The sequence below is a fragment of the Alligator sinensis genome, unplaced genomic scaffold (assembly GCF_000455745.1).
Source record: "Alligator sinensis unplaced genomic scaffold, ASM45574v1 scaffold392_2, whole genome shotgun sequence".
NCBI lineage: Eukaryota > Metazoa > Chordata > Crocodylia > Alligatoridae > Alligator > Alligator sinensis.
In genome coordinates this window covers 173,541-197,512 of record NW_005842145.1, presented here as the reverse complement: position 1 = coordinate 197,512, position 23,972 = coordinate 173,541, and the positions used below count along the sequence as shown (strand labels likewise).

General features: G+C 41.0%; 1 protein-coding gene across 4 annotated transcripts in view; it reads left to right on the top strand.

The window, feature by feature from the left end:
* The window catches only part of JAK2 (Janus kinase 2), a 127,027-nt gene that overhangs the window by 78,259 nt on the left and 24,796 nt on the right, over window positions 1–23,972 (top strand). For 3 of the 4 annotated variants that reach the window (XM_025206203.1, XM_025206205.1, XM_025206204.1), the window contains exons 8-19: window positions 2,356–2,513; window positions 5,498–5,609; window positions 6,852–7,038; window positions 8,027–8,151; window positions 8,613–8,747; window positions 10,250–10,337; window positions 14,826–14,953; window positions 16,233–16,371; window positions 17,154–17,305; window positions 18,307–18,457; window positions 19,077–19,213; window positions 20,641–20,830. In XM_025206203.1, the coding sequence (XP_025061988.1) occupies window positions 2,356–2,513; window positions 5,498–5,609; window positions 6,852–7,038; window positions 8,027–8,151; window positions 8,613–8,747; window positions 10,250–10,337; window positions 14,826–14,953; window positions 16,233–16,371; window positions 17,154–17,305; window positions 18,307–18,457; window positions 19,077–19,213; window positions 20,641–20,830 (1,702 nt within the window). The remainder of the gene's footprint in view (window positions 1–2,355; window positions 2,514–5,497; window positions 5,610–6,851; window positions 7,039–8,026; window positions 8,152–8,612; window positions 8,748–10,249; window positions 10,338–14,825; window positions 14,954–16,232; window positions 16,372–17,153; window positions 17,306–18,306; window positions 18,458–19,076; window positions 19,214–20,640; window positions 20,831–23,972) is intronic. The other variant, XM_025206206.1, reaches the window with a different exon arrangement.

Sequence of the window (23,972 nt, the reverse complement as noted above, 5' to 3'; positions counted from 1 at the left end):
CTGCAGGGGAAGTCTCATGGGGTCAGGGGCATGGCCCAGCCCAACCTGGATCCACAGAGGGAGGGTCATGGCACAGCCCCGAACCAGCTGCATGCGGAAAAGGGAGCGGTCATGTTCTGGCTCCACCCCCCTACATTGGACTTGAGGTTTGGGAATTTGGCAAGAGGGAGGGTGGCCATATTAATTGCCACCAGCACTAGATTTTGTGACCCATGAGGAGCCCCATGGGCCAGATGCATTGGCTCCATGAGCCACATTTGGCCCACAGGCCAGAAATTGAGCACCCCTTCTCTAGTGAATCAGGGCTTAGTAGAAATTGAAATACAAACAAATGAAAATATTTCCTGAGAAAACATGCTTGTATACCCTGTTAACTTTTTAAGAGAAAACCAAGGTTTTCACCTTTAAACAGAAACATGACTTATAGTTAAACAATGTCTTCTATAAAATCATAAATGTACTCAAGTTTGTAGAATGAAGACCTTTATTCTCAAAAACGTATGTCTTTCGATATGGATCAATTGAAAATTCCTCAAGTGAATTTAAAATTAAAAGATGCTCTTTGAGTGGTTGTCCATTTAGATTCTACTTTTGGTACTCATGTGACAATTGTAGACTGCATGAGATCTAATTCTTTCAAATAGCAGTATCTCTTGGGTTATGCTTTAGCCCTGGGTGCTCTTCTAACCACCCCAGCCAGGGGTGGAGAGGGTGGGATAGCATCAACAATTCCTCAGTTCCTGATTAGTACCCACATTCATGAGATGGAACCTCACAGCACCTGCATGTCTTTGATCTACAAAGAGATTCATTAGAGCTATTTTATTGTTCATGTGATTAATGATACTTATCTAGATAATCTTAGTTTGCCTGTTGGTAGTAAGTTCTAAGAGTCATTTAACTGAGAGTTTCTGGTCCCTGATGCTCCCTAAAAAGCCAGGAGAAACAAGTCTAGAATTCAAGATTTTCATGTCCTGCAACACAGCAATGCTCAGTAATCATGGGCAGCTGATTAAGCTGAAATAAGGGCATTTGTGTGAGCTATAAATGTGGGATATCCCATTCAACTTCTGTTTGTCCCAGCCCTGCCCTTTCTTCTTTTTTTCCCATCCTTTCTTAAGTCCTGGTGTATCCCAAGATGCATCTAAGATGAGAAGTCATTTCCCTCTTACAGTTGGGAGCAGTAAAAGAACTGCTGCAAGAATTCTGAGCAAAATGCTTCTATTCCCAATACAACTTAATTAAAAGAAAGTGGGATGGGAGCCCATTATGCATCTCTAACCTTCAGGTCATACATCAAGTTCAGACAGGTTACCCTAACCTCTATCACCCGTCTCTTCCCTGGATTCCACAGACTCTCCTTTAGCATCTTTGAAATATGCCATTCATTCTTCCAAACTTCTGAGCAGCTTCTAGGGTGCTGTGTCATCAGTCTCCTTCTCTACTTCAGCAATTTATTTCTGGGTTATTTCAACCACAAGTACAAATTCAGTTACCACTGGTAGACAAGTGACTCACAAATACACCTCTCTGTACTCCAGACCTGTCATCTTTTGTCTGAACTAAAATCACTCTGACTTCTCTGTATCTGTCTGAGCTTGAGCTGACTGCTAATGTGCCTAAACTGAAGTTCTTACTATCCTGTTTACCCCAAGGTTGCTTTGCTTACACTCTTTTTTTTGATTATTTCCGACATCTCTACTACCCTTATTCTTTCTTAGGTTTATAATCTGGGTGTTATCTTCAACTGAGACTGCTCTTTCTCTAGGTTATGTCAATGTCTGGCAGAGTCTTTCTGCATCTCTGAGATGCAGCTTTCCTATCCATCTGCACAGATGAAACACTCAACTTCTATCAGTGATCTGGGCCATGATGTCACCCTTCGTTGCCAGTTTTTTCAAGTTTCAAATAAGCACTTTTGTTCTGTCTCTTGTGCAGCAAAGCCACTTGTTTGTTTCTCTTTCAAATCTTTGCTGTGATTCCTACGTAGAAACTTGATAATAGCTGGGAGGCTTGTAAGTTGAAACCAATGCCTATTGTGTTGCCCAGCGAGGACTCATTTTAATTCATACTTCTTTATCTGCTGTCTCCTGTCTTATAACTACATTGTCCTCTTTTTGGGACAGGAACTGTCAATTTTTTCTGTTTTGTACAGAGCCTAGCACAAAGGCATGCTGCTACACGCCATAGTCTCCTAGGTGCTCCAGTAAAACAAAAAGACCCAGATTCTTTTTAGTATTAATTTCCATCACTGCTATTAATGTGTGCTTATGTATTTCATATATACTGTTGCTATATTTGTCTGAGAATTATATTAACTATTATGAACTTTCTCTTTCTACTTGACTTTCATAGGAGGCTGAATTTCAGTCATTGAAAGAAGCTCTCTCTTTTGTATCATTAATTGATGGATATTACAGATTAACTGCAGATGCTCACCATTACCTTTGTAAAGAAGTAGCACCGCCTTCAGTGCTTGAAAATATTCAAAGCAACTGCCATGGACCAATCTCGTAAGCAGTGTTCTTGAAATAAGATAATAAGGCACTTTTATTGTTGAAGGGCAAGCTTTAACTGGATTGAAATCTGATGGATGTACTGTAGTATATGTTTATGTAATAGAATACGTGTTTGCTTTCTGTATTCACTTTTGCAAAATATTTTTTTAAATACAATTTTCCTTTTAGCTTTTTAAGAAAAGGGGTATACCATTTTTAATTGTTATATTTACTATCAGCTCAGCTCTGTATTCTGCCATCTGTATAGAGCTGCTCTTGAGATAATGTGGAAAACATGGAACAAGAGAAAGATGATCCCTTTTGTGGTGTGTGTTGTACATAAAGTGTGTGAAAATTAATACAAGAATATTAAAAAATTGCCCTGCTTCAAGTTCATCTTTTTCCTCTAGCTCTACCACGCAGCATAGACATAAAGCGAAATTTAGGAAATTGTAAATATCGCCATGGCAACTATGTATAAGATCCTAAACAGAGGATTTATGTTTTTACTGAAGGATCTAGCAGAAATATATTCTGAGTTGCAAACAAAAAAGGCAAATTCAAATGCTACTATCTTCAATAATTGAGCAGAAAAACAAGAAATTGCTAACCCATTAACTGCTTTTTGTACAGATGTTGCCTGCTCACTTTCTTCAGTTCTTTGGAGAAGCAATTTGGTGTTTCTTGATTTTAATATTTCATATAGTACCATTACCGATATTGTGAATTCAGATTATATGATTCCTGAAGTTAAGTAGGGAGAATAAAGTGAGTATTTACATGGAAAAATGATGGAGCAAGTCCTCAAGGAATCCATTTCTAAGCACTTGGAGGAGAAGGTGCTTAGGAACAGTCAGCATGGATTCACTGATGGCAAGTCATGCCTGACCAGCCCCATTGCCTCCTATGATGAGATGACTGACTGTGGATGCAGGGAAAGCAGTGGATGTGATATACCTTGTCTTTAGTAAGCCTTTTGATACGGTCTCCCATAGCATTATTCCAAACAAGTTAAGGAAGTATAGGTTGGATGAATGGACTATAAGGTGGATAGCAAGCTGGCTGGATTGTTCCGCTCAACAGGGAGTGATCATTCAATGACTCGATGCCTAGTAGGCAGCCAGTATCAAATGGAGTACTGCAGAGGTCAGTCCTGGGGCTACTTTCGTTCAATATCTTCATTAACAATCTGGAAGAGGGGATGGAATGCACCCTCAGCAAGTTCATGGATGACACCAAGCTGGGGGTTGTAGTAGGTGTGCTGGAGGGTAGGGCTAGGATTCAGTGACCTAGACAAATAGCAGGATTGGGTCAAAAGAAACCTTATGATGTTCAGCAAGGGCAAGTTCAAAGTTCTACACTTAGGATGGAACACCATGCACCACTACAGTTTTGGGACTAACTGGCTAAGCAGCAGCTCTGCAGAAAAGGACCTGGGGGTTACAGTTGACAATAAGCTGGATATGAGTCAACAGTTCACCCTTGTTGCCAAGAAGGTTAGCAGCTTATCGGGCTGCGTTAGTAGAAGCATTGCCAGCAGATCGAGGGAAGTAATTATTCCCCTCTATTCTGCCCTGGTGAGGCCACGCCTGGAGTACTATGTCCAGTTTTGGGCCTCCCACTATAGAAAGGATGTAGACAAATTGAGAGTGTAGCAGAGGGTAACACAAATGGTGAGGGGGGTAGGACACATGAGTTATGAGGAAGAGCTGAGGGACCTGGGCTTATTTAGTCTTCAGAAGAGAAGACTGAGGTGGGATTTGATAGCAGCCTTTAACTACCTGAAGGGTGGTTGCAAAGAGGATGGAGCAAGACTGTTCTTAGTGGTGGCTGATGACAGAACAAGGAGCAATTGTTTCAAGTTGTAGCAAGGGAAGTTTAGGTTAGTTATTAGGAAAACCTTTCTCACTAGGAGGATGGTGAAGCACTGGAACGGGTTACCTAAAGAAGTGGTGGAATCTCCATCCTTGGAGGTTTTTAAGGCTTAGCTTGACAAAGCCTTGGCTGGGATGATCTAGTTGGGGGTGGTTCTGGTTTGAGCAGTGGGTTGGAGTAAATGACCTCCTAAGGTCCCTCTTAACCCTAATATTCTATGATTCTACATATCACAAGTGAATTGGATTTTTTTCCCATCATTTGAACAAGCCAGTATACATAGCATACAGGGATAAATTGCACAAAATTAGTATCTTGTCACTTAAACCATAACTCTGGGAATTTTCCAATAATATTTTGGGGAAAAGCAGGAATAACAGAGATTTGGTCAGAAGAGATTAGGCAACACCAATGCTAATAAATAAAGCTCCTCTCTCTCCTTGTGGCCGATAAGTAAAAAAGAGTAGTCAGCTGTTAAATTTGATTTAAGATTATGTGCTAAGCCTAGACCCTCTCAAGCCATTTCATTCATAACCTCTGGAACCAGAGATGAACCGCCAGAGAATGCATAGCAAGAAGTTTCATGGTTGTTTGATTTCACAGTTTGAAATGATGGATGATTCAGGACTTTTTTTTTTTTTTTTTTTTTTTTACTATCCAGTTTTCTTTCTCCTGTGAGCCCCTTCCCTAAGTTTGTCACCTTGCTTGCATGAAAGTGATTTTAGCATGTCATGAAGTTGTTTGGATGAAACTTTACCCTTTTCTGATAGGAATTAAAAATTCACCAGCCATGAGAAATTAAATTTTCTTTAGGCTATAAGACTTCTGATAAAACATGACTTTACTATCATAACAACCTTCAGTAGAACTCCTCCTCATGTAAGTATGTATCCTTGTGTTAAAAAATAGCAGGTGAAAGAAGTAGATTAAGAATAAGCAAAAAACCTTGCAGTTTTAAAAAGCAAGCATCATTGTACATAGGCATTGAATTAATCCTTCTATTAAATATCTTGAGCTTGTCAACAATGTGCTAGTTATCTTATAATAGCAGTCATTAGTGAAAAACTCTGCTGTTCTTTCTTTCTCAAGTTGTTCAGTAACAAACATTTCTTTTTTTACTATAGCATGGACTTTGCAATCAATAAACTGAAGAAAGCGGGCAATCAGACTGGCCTCTATGTTCTTCGTTGCAGTCCTAAAGATTTTAAGAAATACTTCCTTACCTTTGCTGTAGAGGTTAGTTTACCGCACCAGATATTAACATTAACTCAGCCTATATTGCTATAAAAGCCATAAAAATAATTCTCTGTTAGAAAGGACCACTGTATAACGGTGTTTTCATTTACAGACAGTAAATTGGTGTTTGTTCCTTTTAGACACATACATGAACTAGATATTAATTCTCATCTGTTGCTGATATTGCTGTTCGTAACATTTATTTAATGTGCATTATATTGCTATATAATTAAATGGCTTTTTTTTGTGTATATGAAAAATTAATAGAGCTTTTCAGTCTTGAAATCAGTATCTCGTTACTTTTCTAAAAAATACCCTCAGTATTGTCTTTGTCTTTTAAGGCAACGTATAATGTCAGTGTGTAGATGGAGAACCAAAAAAACCCCCAAAAAACCCGAGCTTTTTTAGGATTTGCTTAATCAGACATATAGGCATCTTTGCTAAATTGGAAAAACATAACCAACAAGGAAACAAATGTCTTCTAGAATCACATAGCTCATTCACTGAGGAAATTTTGTTTCTTTTTTACCAGGGAAAACTGAATATTAGAACTTTTTGTCTGATTTGTTCATCCATGTTTAATAGCAGATTTGTGTAATTTCTTGCTCTAAATATTTTTGAGCAATCTGAGGGTTTCTGATATGGAAAACATTCTTCCAAGGAATACCAAATATCACTATAATGATAGAGCACATGATAATTTAGGGAGCAATTAGAGTATAAAAATTTCCAATGACCTTTTCAAAATTTGTTTTAGAGATATTTGTCATGTGTTAAGACTGTATCAGGTCTGACCTACAACAGAACTGTAGACAACAAAATAGGAATCTAGCATGGATCTTCATAAGGTGTCTGTCAGAAGAATCTCATGTGCTTCAAGGAACACCAAAAAAAACATATTTTCCTTGATGTCTTCTCTTCAACATTCAGATCTGGAACTTCTAGTATCATTACATTTTCACATAAAGACTTTTGTTGCAATGAAATACTGTCTTCATTTTTTATAATCTTTGGATTGTGTCCTCCATTGCTAATGGTAAAATGCTAACTGCTACTTCCAGAGCCTTCCATTAGTCTTATTAACATAGAATCATCTTTTTTTACTAGATATTAGGATTGAAATATCAAACAACAGTAATGCATCACTTAAGAATTTCCTCTTTAGTTATTTGACTGTTTTTTGTTTAGAAATGTAAATAATAAATGGGTTTTTTTTTCTTTTTTAAATAAAAAACTATGTAGCGAGACGGTATCACTGATTGTAAGCACTGCTTAATTACAAAAAATGAGATTGGGGAGTATAACCTAAGTGGAACGCAGAGAAGTTTCAGTAATCTTAAGGATCTGTTGAACTGCTATCAGACCGAAACAGTGCGTTTAGACTCTATCATTTTCCAGTTTACCAGATGCTGCCCTCCAAAACCAAAAGGTAAGATTTGTAACCCTTACTTATCAACACAAATATGTCTAATTATCTTTAGATTCCTTGGTTTTGGAATTCAGAGGTAAATAGTGACGGCCATTTAATCGCCTTAATCATTAAGATTTTTCAGTATTCTTGGCAGTGATCAGCCGCATTTTTGTGTTGGTACTTTTCTTCACATCTTCATTATGAAAGACCTGTTAAATTTCATAGACATTAGGGCTGGAAGGGACCTCAGAAGATCATCAAGTCCAGCCCCCGATCATCGAGTCCAGCCCTCCTACAGTAAAGAAATAATTATGATGATTTAGCAATTCTCACTCAAAAATTACACATCATGCATCAAAACACATTCATTAATGTATTTAAAAGATAATGTTTCTCTCTTTCTCTCATATACATTACAACTGCATCTGTGCATGCCCAGTTCCACCCCAGTTACATCACTAGTAGGACTTCACTTAGAGTCTCTTCCCAAAATTGCCTAAGGAGGTAATGGCAATAGGCTTGTTAGATATAAAGTAGTCAAGGCCTGCAGCTGGTAGCAAGATTATATTAAGTTCCAGAGGAGCTTTTAGAAAAAAGTATTAAATAACATCCTTGTTAAGAAGGCTGTGGAATGCAAAAGATGAGTCATCTATGTGCTTTTTTAACATGCCTTAAGTATTCCTGCAAACACAGCAAAAGTTAAGATACATGAAAAGTGATGTGCAATATTTTCAGAACTATAATGCTGTATTGGTCAAAAGTAAGAGTGCTTGAGAAACATATAATCAAGAGAAAAGAGATGGAACCAAAATATTATCTCTAGCCAGAAAGATCCAGATTTGACATTTGTTTAATGAACCATTGAATTTTTAAATAAATTGCTCTGTCCCTCTGGTGTGGTGTTTTAATCAGAGTAGAATAATATCTTTACTTATTAATAATTCTGCTGAAATAACATTGCAGTTTAAGTCTTTAATGAGATGTCATCTTTCTTTTTCTTTTCCAGATAAATCTAATCTTCTAGTCTTCAGGAGCAATGGTGTCTCTGTACCTACGTCACCCACACTACAGAGACACAATAATGCCAACCAAATGGTCTTTCACAAAATCCGTAATGAGGATTTGATATTTGTAAGTTCTGTAGATATATGGGTGTTTGTAGAGTTATTAAAATCTGGTTCCTGTTTGTAGCAAGATATTTTGCTATTTCCTTTGGTTACATTTTAAGAAAAATATTTTAACATGTTTTTCCTTAATAAAAAAGTTTTTGTTTTAAAAATGTTTTTTTCTCTGTACTCCTAAAGATGCCCACACACCACACCTCCTCTTCTGCTTCTCATAGCAGTCCATCTCTAATGTTCCCAGATAGCCAAGAAGAGTCTTAGTATAAATCTTCATTAAAACAAAGCTTTAGGGTAACCTAGGTATTTCTTGCTTCTGTTAGTCTGACTCTTGAACCGGATTGCATTAGCTCTAAAGGTTTTCACATGCTTTATGGAGAACTTTGTTAAATGAGTTCCAGAACTGACAGATGTCTGAAGTCTGTCTGACTGCTCCTTTCTTGTGGTCAGCCTATTTTTTTTGTCTTTTAGGAAGAGAGTCTTGGGCAAGGCACTTTTACTAAGGTATCCAAAGGTATAAGAAAAGAAGTGGGAGATTATGGCCAGCTCCATCAAACTGAAGTCCTTTTAAAAGTGCTAGATAAGCTGCATAGAAACTACTCTGAGGTTGGTATGTTTCTTGAGTATAGTATTAACATGTTTATTGGTTGTTACCTAAAAACTATTACCATTGTCTGTAACAATGAATAACCTGGAGGAGTGCTATATGTAATCAAAGAGCAGATTGTTTCCTACACCTGGAGAGCTGGGTGGACATTAAGGAATCGGTCATGGTTCCCTAATAATGTCTGCTGTGCACATCTCCCACATAAGCTGTGGCCTAGGACTGCTGTAACCCTTGTCAATGAACAGTGGTCCCTAAGGGTGCCTATATATGTGTTTCTTCGCATTCTAATTAGAGGAGACTCGATTAATTGAGCCTGCTCTGCATTTTAATAAGTACACAGCAGCATGGTTGCAGCATCATGTGTATTAAGCCCCTGCTTAATACGGTCATGGAGTACTTTAAAATGCTTAAAATGGCCATGGAGCACTTTAACTAAACCTGCGGCCATTTTTAAGTCTCTGGGAGCTTAATACATGTGATGCTGCAGCATTTTAATTATTGCAGCTGCTTGGGAATGGCTCTAATTAACATGCCCCTGTCTTTGAGCATGTGTATAGGCAGCCTAAGTGACCATCTACCATCCAAATGTTACCAGAGTGAAATGCTTTAGTCATGTCCACTTTTGCCTCTGGCACCCTGTGCTTGTGGTTCAGATGGGTTGGTGGGAGAGGCTGTGAGGCTGTACATCAGTTGAGAACTTAAAATCCCCCTCCCTCTCCCCCCCCTGTTCTGCTGTACTCGGGGCATGGGCAACTCATGCCTCCTGATACTGGAGGGGGCACCAGTGGCCGATCACCGACAGGGGGCCATCCCCCAGTGGCTAATCTCCACCGCTGGCAGAAGTGCCACTGCCGCTTCTCTCAGTGCCCCCACAATTTCAGGGAGGCACTGGCCATCACCCCCCCCCCAGTCCCCAGCCAGCGAGGGCCAATCTCAGGTGGGTCATGTGCTCCCCCTCCGCATCACCTATGACTGGGGGAATTTTCAATTGCCCACATATAGCCAGCATCTAGCCCCTTTCATTTCCTGAGCAGCACAAAGTAGAGAGTTTGGATCTAAAAGGAAATCTAAACCCAATCTATTACATTCAAATGAAATGAAATACTGTACACCAAAACTTTTTACCAGTTAACCACTTTCCATTTATTGGCCTTGCCCTCTTTCCAAAGTTCAGATGTACACCAGCGGTTAGAAGAAATTCTATATGAGCACCACTTATTTTCTGTATGTGTAAAGCTTCTTTCTCCACACATCAGGTTTTTTCCCCATCACCAATAAATTATATGATATACATGGGTTGCCCAACAGTGTGCGTAAAGCAATTATTAAAATAAAGTGTGCAAACAAACAGCAACACAGCCTCTTATACTGGCACCTTGCTTGGTGCTTAAGAATTGAAGTTGTTTGAAAAATGTAGATTGCTTTCAGAGGTTTAATTAAAAATAGCTTATTATTTGCATCATCTCCTCTGATTATTATGCTCTATACTCTTCCATTGCAGTCTTTCTTTGAGGCAGCAAGCATGATGAGCCAGCTTTCTTACAAGCACCTGGTACTAAATTATGGAGTCTGTGTCTGTGGAGAGGAGAGTAAGTAACAGCAATAATTATATGACTTAATTTCACACAACTTTTATTTGGTAGTTTGTTTTTGTCACTTTAGAAACCTGCTCTCAAGTTTATTTGCATAATCATTAGAGGTGCACCGATATATCAGTCATATATCGGATCAGCACTGATAAAAGGAAACACAACATTATCAGCTATCGGGTTTTTTTGGCTGGTGTAGCCAGTAAGGTCACGGATAAATGCCACGTGCACACAGACAGGAATGCAGCTACGCAACTTGGAGAGCAGCATCCTGGCAGTAAGTCTGTGGGGAGAGGGGGCATGGGGGAGGGAGTATGGGGGGGACAGATTGAGGCCCCGCATGGGGAGGGAGGGATTGGGGCAGGGGCAGGTGCTGCTCAGCCAGGACTGAGAATGTGTGGGACGGAGCCATGGGCAGCTCGTCCAGGGGTTGTGGGGGTTGCAGGGGGCTACTCCTCACCACTGCGTGCACCCCCAGGGGAGGCATGGGGGGCATGTCTCCTCCAGATTTGTGTGTGTGGGGCGGAGGTAGGCTGCCTGCTGCAGGTTCGGGGCCAGGGGCAGTGCCAGCCTCTTCCTGGCAGGGGGTGCTGGGGCAGGGCTGGGCTTGGAGTGGGTGGGAGCAGGGCATACTCAGCTGCATGGGGCAGGCAGCAGTGCTCAGAGGTATGGCTACAGGGGCGGGGGGGAGGCCGCTCGGGGCACTCCACTCTGCTGCCTTTCCCACAGGAGCTGCATGCTGTTGAGTGGGCAGGGGGCACATGGCCAGTGCAGGGCTCCCAAGGGAAAGACAGCAGAGCAGAGTGCCCTGAGCAGGGGTGGTGCTAAGGGGGTACTTGGGGGGCTATAGCCACCCCAAAATTCACCCTAGCCCCATTGTAACTACCCTTCCCACCACTGCCGCCCAGCCCCAGCCCAGCTGTAGCCCGCAGCAGGCAGCCCGCCTCTGTCCCGCACACAAATCTCGGGGGACACATGGTCCCATGTCTCCCCCAGTGATGCTCACAGTAGTAAGGAGCCGCCCCCTTCCCTACCCCCTTGTGCCCCCTTTGACAAGCCGCCTTTGGCTCCGGCCCCAGGGTCCCATTCACTGCCCTGGCTGGGCAGCACCTACCCCAGCCCCTGCCCCACTCCCTCGTTTCCTTACTGTGGGGGCCTTGATCTGGCCCCCCAATCCTTCCCTCCCCTTCCCCCCACCACAGACTTACTGGCAGGACACTACTCTCTAAGCTACCTGGCTGCATTCCTATCCAATCAGTTATCAGATCGGTATCAGCCAATATAGCTGCTTAATAATCAGCTATCAGTATCGACCAAGAAAATCTTTATTGGTGCACCACTAATAATCATTGTTCCATCTTAAAACTGATGAACCAAGCAGGAATTGAAGTAATAAAGTGATACCAGGAAACACTATGGGAAAACTCGCATGGATTATGGGAATGTACACTGTAGCTTTTGCAGATGATTCGTTGGCATATGTGTAGTTTATGGCCAGAGCCTTTTGAGAGTCAATTTTCCAAATAATCTGAAACCAGACTGAAATTCTGTAAATTTTGCATGTGCCTGATGATTAATTGTGAGTATAAATGCTTGATTGCTCAAGGAAATTGGTGTTTGCCCTGCACAAAAATACTTACTCTAATATTCTTTTGCTTGACCAAGTGCTAAATATTGTGGGCAGTTTTGGAAGGTGCAGCTTAGGCAACCAATTCTGAAAATACAGGAGCCCATCATTTAAAAATAAATAAATAAAATAGTATAAACTATGGTAAAATGTAGAATATCTTTAGTTCAGCCTTTAGTATTGTAATTATTGCTAAGCAACTTCAAACTTTTAGGTAGGATTGTATTTATAGATAGCACCGGGCTTTTATTTGAGCTAACCATCTAATTTTTTTCAAATTTGTCTTAATATATTTTATTTTAGGAAATCCTTTTTTCTTAGAATCATGGTTTTTTTTGCATTTCTTTTACCATAGGCATAAGTACCACTTTTTTGTTAAATAAATTTATTTTCCATATCTAGTTTTCTTAGAGATTTCCAAATTATTTTAGTGTACTCTTTCTTTCTAGATTCCCTGTTTGTAACAGATAACACATTCTAGAATAACTGTGTAAAAGTGTTAACATTTCTTTTTTGTTTTTATCATTGGCTTAATGCAGGGACAAACTCGCTGTTTGACATGCCCTGAATTCAGTTAAAGGGTATTTGCAAATGTTTTGCCAACAAATTGTTCTGGGTCCTAAATTCTATCTATCTTTCATTATAAGATGTACATGTCCTTGTATTTCCACTGGCAGTACCTTTTACTGGACCAATTACATAGGTAGGAGAGATGTTGGACAAGTTATTGAGTGCTAAATGCCCATCCCGAGGTCGTTTTGTGTTCAAAAGCTTGTCCAACATCTCTCACAGCTATATGACTGGTAATAGATTTGTTACCTAACAAATCTTGCTGCTTCTATATTCCTTGGATCATCTCTGCTACAACAACACCACTACTTATGTCCTCTGACTAATAAAGAAAGAACCTGGGAGTGGCCTTACAAGCTTGCTCTGCCACTGACCAGAATTTTTATCAAGAGAAACAAATTGGTTAAGTGCAGACATTTGGGTGGCAGGGGTTAGTAAGAGGTTAGACTGGGTTAAAAATGGCCACCCAATCTAACTTAGTTTGCCCAGGTGCAGATTCCCTTTCCTATTTAGCAGGATGGAAGGGCAGTACTGTGACTGCCCAGTTGAGAACACCTAGCTTTTGAGGTTTTGTTAATTTTTTTTTCGTCCCCTTCCCCTCCCCCAATTCTATTCTGACACTGTTCGTTCCAGTTTTTACATTCCTCTGTATTTGCTATTTCTCCTTGATTTCCATGTTTCTACAAGGCAGCATGATCTCACACAGCTTACTGGTTGAATACTTTGCTGTATTACATCATTGGAGAATTGCATCTTAAGTTAGCATGTTTATAAATTCAGTAATTATTTTTTGCTTAATTTATAATCCATCTTCTATTACATGCAAATGATTCATGTATATAACTTCGACAGGCAATAGACAGATATCCTGCTTGAAGTGTTCCAAACAGCAAGCATACAGATAATGAAGTGCTTCAGAAATGATCTTCAAATCATGAGGAACATCTTTGAAGCACTTCTTGAAACAGGAGAGGTGGGTGGGTCTTGTTTAGTCCTCTGGTATGCAACAGTGCTTTGCTTGGTACTGTCCCTCTTCTCCCACAGGGGAGAGGGGAAGCAGAGCATTGTGGGGGATGCTGGAGGACTGAGCAGCTGCTTCTCATACCTTCTGCCTGGAGAGAACAGCACTGCTGCATGCCACTGTGGTAGTTTTGAATTGCTCTGGCAAGGACAAAGGGTGAGTCCTGGGGATAGCTGCTCACCTTTACATCACTGAAATGCTCTCACTTTGAAGTGTTCCAAATTAGAGTGGAATTTGAAACACTCCATATGCATGTCTTCCCATGGCCTAATCTACTGAAAAGGAGCCAATCTCTTATGTTAGCAACTAACTTACTGATATAATTCTGATAGCTCTGGTGTAATTTGAATAAAACTGTTAAAAATAGTAAAAATGCCAAATGATCTCTGGAAAGCTAAGCTGTGATCCAGGATTTGTGGTGGTTGTTTTTCTTGCTAAGTGCCTATAAGATAAGCAACACACAGTAATTCCAATGGTTTTTAGTGTGCTTGAACGCCAGATGAAGAACATTACTATATTATCCATTTACAATGGAAAGCATGAATTCAGGGTTCACTTGCAAGAAATTAATTATTTTTAATGGAAACATGGAGATAGCATCCATGTAGCTGTGTTGCTTATCTACATTTAAAAACAGTCTTTTTGTTTCCTGTGTCCTTGACTGGAAGGTTGTTAAGGCATGTCCCCATATTAATACTCGGGCCTTCCTGGACCTCTACAAGCCAAGCTGTTATCAGCTTCTATTTTCAAAGGGGAACAGCTGTTTCAACAAGGGTGTGATGAGTCATTAAGAGAATCAACAGCATTTTATTTCAGAAGAACGAAAGGTTTGTTTACAAACAGAATAATAATAAAGATTGCAGCCACATTAGAAAGTAATTATTTGAAACAGTAATATTGGTTTTATTAATGTGATACTGATACTACTGAAAACACTATTATTTATTACATTGTCACTTTTGGGTGAAGGGAAGGCATATTCAAAATAAGTTGGACCTTCACCTTAGTAGTTGCTTATTTGATCAAAAAGAATAGACTATTAGAAATCTTAACTAGAAGTATTTTCATGTTGGCATAAGGAAAGCAACTAAATAGTTATGCAATGAACTGAAAATGCAGAATATAGAAGTCCCGTGGCATTTTAATATGATATGACATTGAATTAAATCTCAAAACTGTACTTAGCTACAATGAAAGAACTGGAAAGATAATTACCAAATAAATATTCTGGCTTGGAATTTTGATTTTGCTTTTCTTTTTAAAATCTCAGATATCCTGGTACAGGAGTATGTAAAATTTGGATCTTTGGACACATATTTGAAAAAGAACAAAAATTCTATTAACATCTTGTGGAAACTGGAAGTAGCTAAACAGTTGGCATTGGCCATGCATTTTCTAGTAAGTACTTTGTGTTTGTTTTCTCCTGATGATCAAACTTACGTGCTTCCAAGCATATTAAGGGCAGATTTATGATTCCCATTGAAGTCAGGAGGGATTTTGAAAACAGAAGGTTAGTTTCATTTTAAGTTAGTCATTTGTGAATTTCTCGACTAATTTCTGCTTTTAGATGCATGCATTTCAGTCACAGAAATCAGTGCATCAGCTAAGAGCTCCCAACCCTTGTACATTAAAAAAGCAAATTTCATTTTGTCATTCTCTCTTTCAGCAGTGTATGGGGTTTGGTCCCTTGTTAATCTTTTCTCATACTGCTTTATTTCTCTCTTGGTTTCTCCCTACATACTTCTGAACCTCTTGCCACGCAATATCCTTCCCCTCCCTGATACTGTGGACTTTGTTCCTTCTGTCATGCTGCCTCATGAACCGATGGTATTTTCTCTTCCCTTGTATTTGCCACATAGTCCCTTTTTTCCACCTAAGAATCCTCACCTTAAACCCACGTTTTCAGGTATCTTGCCTGTATTCTGCCTTTTCTGCTTGCTATGCTCACTATAAATTATCCTGTGATAGCATTAGTTATTAACCCTAGTTAAAAACCTACTGCTTTGTCCAAATTGCTTACATACTACAGAAGACGTACTGCTTCACTGCATTAGAAACTAGTTCTGACCCAGCAAGTGCTTGTGCAGAGCCTGTTTAACTTCACCAGGGCCCTTTATGAGCACAAAGGTCCACCCACATACAGGGCCATCCCTAAGGGGGGGCGATTCAGAGCAACTATACTAGGCCCTGAGCTTTGGGGGGACAGTCAAATATAGGCCCTGCCACGGCCACCATGCGCTGCTGCTACCAAGCGCTGCCGGCTCTGGCTGCTCCTCCCTCCTCCCCCCTCTCCCCCAGCTGTGGCCACTTTGGCTGCTCATACCCCCCCACCCTTTGCTGATCAACACCCTGGGCCCCCACACCCCTAGGGACAGCTCTGCTCACATATGACACATTTTGGAATCAGGGCCTTATTTGGTATCCATGTAACCATACCATGCATATAAAAGATTACCAGATTCAGAACTTAGGTAGGTAATTGGCATGATTTGAATTTTCTGGCCACTCCAGCAATAAATAATGTTGTGGTCTCCATTTGTTTCTGTAAGGTGAAATTTATTAGCTAAACCTTTTCCTTGATGTTTTTATGGTTTTACAGTATAAGCTGGTGTAAAATGTCTCTTTAAGTGGTACTTATGCATGTTTGTATACATAAAAATGTGTTTGTCTTTATCAGGAAGATAAAGGCCTGGTTCATGGGAATGTATGTGCAAAAAATATCTTGCTTATCAGAGAGGAAGATAGGAAATCTGGAAATCTCCCATTTATTAAACTTAGTGATCCTGGCATCAGCATTACGGTTTTGCCAAAAGACAGTAAGTCTTTGAGTCAGCTTTCTTGGCTATTGTTTGTAGCATTGAAAAAAATATTAGTATTGTTGTTCCTTTCTCCTCTCTATTTTATTAAATTAAGCTCCTCCATCTTTTCTTCAGAGTCCCTAACCACCCTGATAGACAGTGGTTACAACTGTATCCTCTGTGTGAACAAATGGCTACCAAAAACAAAATAATAAAAAATGTGTTGTGTTGTTTTTATGTGTGCAAATGTTTTTTTAAAATAATCCATGAGAGAAACAAACAATTTAAGGTGGTGCATTGGAAACACTGATACTTTAACAAAGATTAGTGTATGTTTTAAGTGAAACACTTTCACCAAGTGATGGGCTTTGTCCATGCTGTCATATGGCACATGTCCTGCTGTTGTTCAGAATAACAAAACTATCCGAGCACACACATGCTTTTGGAGCCATTGTAAAAGGGGTGCATGTCAAAAGAATGGCAGCAGATACATTCTGATTGGACAAGCAGGGAATGAGATAAATGTAAGAAAACCACTCCCAACTTTTAACACTGCTTCATTCATTGTTAATGTTGGAGCTGTTTTGCTACATTTATACTGTTCCTGGCTTGTCCATGGGTAATAATTAGAATGTAACAGGTGCTGCCATTTTGAACTTCCCATTTGAGGCTACCTGAAGTATTTTATTGCAAAAATAGACATTTTGCTAAGTCCAGTGTAATTTTTTTAAATAACTTGCAGCTGAAAGTAGGCACCACATCATTATTCCTGACACTGTTGTGTATCCATGATTACACAGTTCTTCTCGAAAGAATACCTTGGGTTCCACCAGAATGCATTGAGAATCCCAAACAGCTAAGCCTGGCAACAGACAAGTGGAGTTTTGGTACCACTTTGTGGGAAATCTGCAGTGGGGGAGACAAGCCTCTTGGTGCACTAGATTCCCCAAGAGTAAGTATTGACACAGGGGACTAATTTATTGTTACTGTATTTGTGACCATCATATTTCCTTGGCCAGATCAACTGACTTCTGCCAGCATAGGTACATGTTGGACAAGAAGTGATGTAATCTGTGACCACTGTAGTTGTAACACAGTAGCCCCTAGTGTAGGTACAGTTATATTGGCAAACCTACACCCTTACTGGCATTGCATCTGTTGCTTTTGGGAATGGTGGTATTTCAGCACTGCCAAACAAGGGCAGCTTTGCTGGTATAGCTGAATCCAGTGTGGGTGCCCTTTGCCAAGGAGTATGCCAGGACTTCTACATCAGCAAAACATTCCTAAGTCTCAGTTTGGTCTTTGCTTATTATATATTCTGATCTCCCTTAAATTGAGTGTTTTAATGCTGTCAAGTTTGAGGTCTTTCAGGTACTCCAAGGTCCAAATTGTGCTTTGCAGGAGGACTTCTACCTGTATCACAAAAATAGAACACGGCATTAAAATTGTCCCGTGATCTTTTCTTCCAAAAAAATGTGTGTGTGTATATGCAGAGACATTTAATCCACCTCACACCCCTCCTTTGGAGGCTGACATGAGAGTCTCTTAAATACAAACCCAGCCCTTTTAGATGCTTTTAACAATTTTACATGTTCCCTTCACAAAGAGCCTGATCTCATCTTTGTTGCTATGCAGTCTTCCTCTAGTTCAATTAGCCAGCTCATAATGTAACAGGTTCCCAGAAGAGCCTTGGGATAGAGGAAGGGTTCTAAGAAACAAGCCTCCTCCGACTCACTCACACTCTCCCTTAACCAGGAGGAGGTGTTTATAACTAGAGGAAGTAGACAAAGCTTTTTTAATGGCTCCATCCCAAACAGACTTCATAAAATTACCTGTGCAATGGAAAGACGTCATTCTTTTAACCCAGAAATGCCTGCTCTGCCATATACATTACATTTGTTATAAAGAGGAAGGTGTTAAATGCTAAGACATCTTTTATTTCTTTTATCCTAGAAACTTCAGTTTTATGAAGATAGGCACCAGCTTCCTGCACCAAACTGGACAGAACTCGCAAATCTTATAAACAACTGTATGGATTATGAGCCAGACTTCAGGCCTTCATTCAGGGCCATAATACGAGATCTTAACAGTTTGTTTACTCCAGGTAAGCTTGTGAAGGAAAGGGAATGGACTACATCAGCAACAACGGTCTTTTTTGTTATGTGGTCCTATAATGTCTGCTCAGCGCTATACTAAATCTTGGTGTCTGACTGGGCCTGAGAGCATTCCCATGCTATAAATAATAAAGGCAGTGATGTTTTACTGTAGTCCTGCCGTCTTAGTGAAGTACATTATACCAGTTGTCTTTGTACTTTCTCCCAATAATGGGATAAATAATATAAAACTTTCTGCTTTCCCCCCAGATTTAATCCTAGATTTGGTTATACCTTTCTAGATTTTGAATTTTTCCCTCTGTGGCAAAAGCTGTTTTAAAAGAGCAAGGATTATTCTGCAAAAACACATAAAGGGAAGTACTTAATCAAGGCTTGTCCTCAGTCATTTGTTGAGAGAAGTCAATTTTGGAGATCAGCACAATCCAGAGTGTCACTCTGATTTCCTGATTTAATATCCCATTGTTTATGCACCAAAGTAGCACATGGAAACTGAGCATTAAAGAAACTTCTGACATTTTACAGTATTCAGAGTAGGCCTGGAGATGGGAAGAATAATAACATTGTAATAGTGGTTGCCCTTTCATCATTCTCTTGGGGCTTTTTGCCTAGATTATGAGCTACTGACAGAAAGTGACATGTTGCCAAACATGAGAATTGGTGCTCTTGGATTCTCTGAGGCTTTTCAAGACCGTGACCCAACACAATTTGAAGAAAGACACCTTAAGTTCTTACAACAACTTGGCAAGGTAGGAAGTTTTGAACTTCTTTAATTGGCTGGAAGGAAATCACTTTTCATTTTTCCCCTGCTGACCTGTCATACATTTTCTTTGAATCTTTGCTATTGAAACAGGTTGTGTAATTGCAGTTCAAGTCAGGCACAAGCATAATGACCACATTCCTTCCTTAATTGTTGGTCAAACACTGGATATGGTGTCATTGAACAGATCAGAGTAGAGTTCTGGAATGGAGCCCTGATTTACACCTGCCATAGTGGTCCTGAGGACTTAAATTTCATAAATGTGTTGTAAATACCGAGAGAGATCTTTTTTGTATTTGTTTTTATTTTTTATAGTTAGGATTAATTTTTAATTTTTAATTAGCTCTCTTAAATATGTTTTTGTATCTAAATAGATTTTGAATAAGGCAGCCTTGTGCATGTGTTTTTTATATACAACCATGTCTTTATCAATAGCAGGCCCTGGAAGTTTGTGGAACCTATGTTGGGCTAAACATGTAGCAAATTCCTGCAGACTGCCTGCCTGAAAGCACTGTTAGCTAAATGATGTGGTATAACTGCCAAAAGTCCAACTAAATGCACTTGCTTTTTAAGGACCATTCCTCGTTATTTTTGTCACCAATTGACTTGCTGACCACATAGAATCAGAGACTTATGAATCCAAGCATAGTATAAATGACACACTGCAGCCACATTGCAAACTTACTTCACCAACATTGCCAGCATTTGCAGATGCATTTGCAGATGGCTTGCAGAGAAATTCTGGCGAAAGAGTCTGTTTCTAGGAAGAGAAAGGTAGAGTAAACGAGTGAGGCAGGGATAGTTCTGTGAAGAATTAGTGTGAGAGAAGGGGAAAGGAGAAGACAGTGGTAGGCAACAAGGAGACAAGCAAAGAAAATGTATACTGTCAGCAGGAGGAGAACAGATTAGAGAGATGAGACACAAAGACGACCAAAAAACAAGGAGGACTGTGAGCAGGAGAGATTTAAAAAGAAAAAAACAAGAGGCTTGGTCTATTGATACAAAGTAAAAAAATACAGTAACAAGGTAGGAAGAGGAGAAAATTACCAAGAGGCCACAGAGAAGAAAGTGACCTTTTTAATCTTTTCCTACCCTGTCCTGTTCCTTTTCTTATGGGAAAGAATCATTTGGCAAAGTAGCTTATCTCTCTCTGTATCTGTCTCTTTCTCTCACCCTTGCAATTCGTGTGCTTTTTTTCCTTCCTGTCTGACCATCTGTTTTCCAACCCCTCACCTGACTATGTCCTTGACCTTCACCAAAACAATCCCTTGTAATATCACTCACTCTTTCCCACACTGTTAGATGTTGTGGTTGTAAATCTTACCCTGCTTCAGCCTGATGTAGGTACCTACAGAGGATGGGAAAGCTGATGCACTGTGGGATTTTTTTAGTTAAAATATTTCTTTTATTGTCCAGGGTAATTTTGGCAGTGTTGAGATGTGCCGGTATGACCCACTCCAAGACAACACTGGAGAGGTGGTGGCTGTGAAAAAGCTACAGCACAGCACTGAAGAGCACCTGCGAGACTTTGAAAGGGAAATTGAAATCCTTAAATCCCTGCAGCATGAGAACATTGTTAAATACAAAGGAGTGTGCTATAGTGCTGGTATGTAGTTGGCTTAACATGTCTTCCTTACCAACAATGCTTATTAAGCAAAACTAAGGTGGGCAGTCCATCAGAAGCCATCACTTTTCTGATTATCAGAGCCTTTTGTAGAAATCATAGGGTTTGGATTGGTGTTCATCATACAGTATTCCTGTTCTAAATGGACTTGATTGCACGCGGTCAGTCTACTGCTCTGACTTCAATTTTCTGATCGCTTTTTTAAATGTTAACAAGACACCGTGTGAGGAGTATGGACAATAGTTTGTGTAGGAAACCAGGAGTTATTTAATAGAAATGCAGAAAATATACAGTTTTGGTAATTCTTTTTGGTGTTCTACAACATCCCACCAGAATGGAAGTCACTACTTCTTGGCTCTCTTCCAAGAAAGGAGTGTGGCTTGGAAATGGTTCTAAAAGCTTTGAAGTCTTGGAATGAAATCCTGGCTTTGTTAAAATCAATGGAAATTTTGTCATTGACCACAGCAGGGTTTGAGATGAAAAGCAGTTCCTGCTTTTAAACCCCTTACTTTCCAAAAAAATGAAGCTTTTAAAGCTGCTAAAATAGCTGACCAGATTATAGGCAGCTGCCGTCTTCTATTTCCACTCTGAAAGAAGACAAGATTTAAAAAACAAAAATGAACAAACCCTCCCCCTACCAAATTCTGTCTTATGTTGGGCACCCCAGCCAAGGCATTAATCGAATACAACTCTAAATCAGTAACAATCTCCTACTTCAGATGTTAAATGTGAGCAAATGCCTTGGCATTCCTCAGCACTATAATCTGTCAACAGCTGCATATTATATAGGTTCACTCATTCGCATTTCTATTAATGTTGTTGGCTTAGGTAGATAAACACATGTTGCAGATCATCCTAAAAGAAAATGACTGGTGTTTTACTGACACATCATTCCATTAACAAATATAGAGGAGCTAATGAAAAGTTTATTATGCACTAGTTTGATTAAGTGTCACATTGCAGCACCATAACCATTTCATTTGGGGAACTGGAAATATGGCAGGCTATCTCCTTAATGAATACTGATTTTTACTGAATATTTCTACTGAAATTAGACCATAAATTCACTCTCTTTTCTCTAAATAATCTAAGTTAGGATTAGTTAGATTTTTCTCTTACTTTGCATCTCAGCACATCCAAATAATTTATTTTCCTGGGGCATGCAGATTTTGAACAGCTGTGTTGAGCTTGTCTGTGTCCTCTATCCTGCCCTACAAAGGAGTTGACTCCTGTTTCCCACTTCAGTCTCCCAAGAGGCATAAGATTAGCTATCTTCTAAAAGAAGGTAGTAGTATACTGATTGCAGTTATTTGGGCTGGAGGGCCACTTAATGAGTTTTGGTGAGTTGAGGGTGGGATGAAGGGTGGAAACGGGCAGGGAGATTCCAATTGATCCTATCCAGCCTGCAGAGAGCCTAAAGAGGGAGGGCTGTAGCCCACACAACACCACTCCACTGCAGCTGGGGCCAGGCTGCACAGTGCACAGGCATCTCCTCCCTTCCCCCATCGCCCAGCTTCCTGTTGGCACTGCACAGTCCTGGCATCACTGCCACCAAAAGCTAAGCCCACACGGGACAAGGCTCAATGCAGCATGCTGACTAGCCATCCTGCCCACCCGCCACAATGAGCCATTGCTGCTACGCCACACTGGAAAAGTCGGGGGTGGCTGCCCCAGTCCAAGTCCGCCCCCCCCCCCCCCCTTCCTCCTGTGGTTGCCACAGACTCACCTCCTAGTGGCACTGCAGCAGCAGCAACTCATCGCAGCAGGTGGGCAGGACGTCTGCTTGGCATGCTGCATCGCATCCTGTCCCAAGCAGGCCCAGCTGCCGGCAGCTGTGGTGTCAGGACTGTGCAGCTGCAGCACCAACAGGAAGCTGGGGAAGTGTGGGGGAGAGGAGAGGATGGATGCAGGAGGGACAGAGGTGTCTGTGCGCTGTGTGACCCAGCCCAGCCCCAGCTGTGGCAGAATGGAGCAGCATGGGGCGCAGCCCTCCCTCCTCAGGCTCTTGGCAGTGGCCAGTGGGCAGGAAAAAAATCGGTTGGTGGGCCAAATACGGCCTGCGGGCTGTATTTTGCCCACCCCTGCAATAGAAACTATGTAAGGCTGGGCGACATACTTCATGATGAAATGGACTGATCCACGGTGGCAGTCTGAGCAGACAAACTATTGAGGCATTAGTAGTTGTGAAACGAGCCAAAAATAGTATTTGTAAAGCTCTGGCAGTGAATTCCCTGGGCTGACTATGTGCTACGTGAAGTAGAATTTCATTTCAGTTTACATTAACTAGGGTTACCATATTTCCAGTTTCGAAAAAGAAGACGCCTGTGCGGGGGAGGGAGGTATATGACTGTGGGGACGCAGTGATATACCCATGCCCTGCCTTGCCCCTACCCCTCACTCCCAAGTCACAGCACCCCCAGCCGTGCTGCTGCCCCTTACTCTCAACCCACAGCCTCCCTGTCCCTGCTGATACATCTCACTCTGGACCTGCAGCCCCCTGGCCCTGCCTGTGTCCCACGCTCCTGACCACAGCCCCCCATCCCCCTGATGCCCATCACTCCCAAGCCACAGCCCTCCCAGCCCTGTCACTGCCCCTCACTCCTGACTCACAGCTCCTGCCCAGTCCCCACTCTGCCAGTACCCCTCACTCCTGACCTGCAGCCCCCTGCCCTTCCCAGCCCTGCTGCCCACACAGCTCCCTGCTGCCCTCAAAGAACCCTCCGACCCTTTGCACCCACCCCCCTCGCATGCCAATCCACACATAGACACACAGTTACTTACTTGCTGGAGCACATGCAGAGGCATGCGATGCCCTGGTCTCCAGTTGTCTTCCCCCATTCTCCCCAGCCCCAAGCAGCTCCTTGCTGGGGCAAACTGGCAAACGCTGTGAAAGCTGAGCAGAGCAAAATCCTGGACATTTGTGGATATTGTAAAAAACCACCCAGATGGAGATGGGAGGATGCAAAAAGAGGACATGTCTGGGAAAACCAGGATGTATGGTAACCCTATGTAACTAACTATTAGTTTCACAAACTGTCTCCTTTTTGGTGCATTAAATGAAACCAAGAGACTGGCTGGTTTTCATTACACTCTGTCATCATTAGCAAGTGGTTTGTTGTTAGAG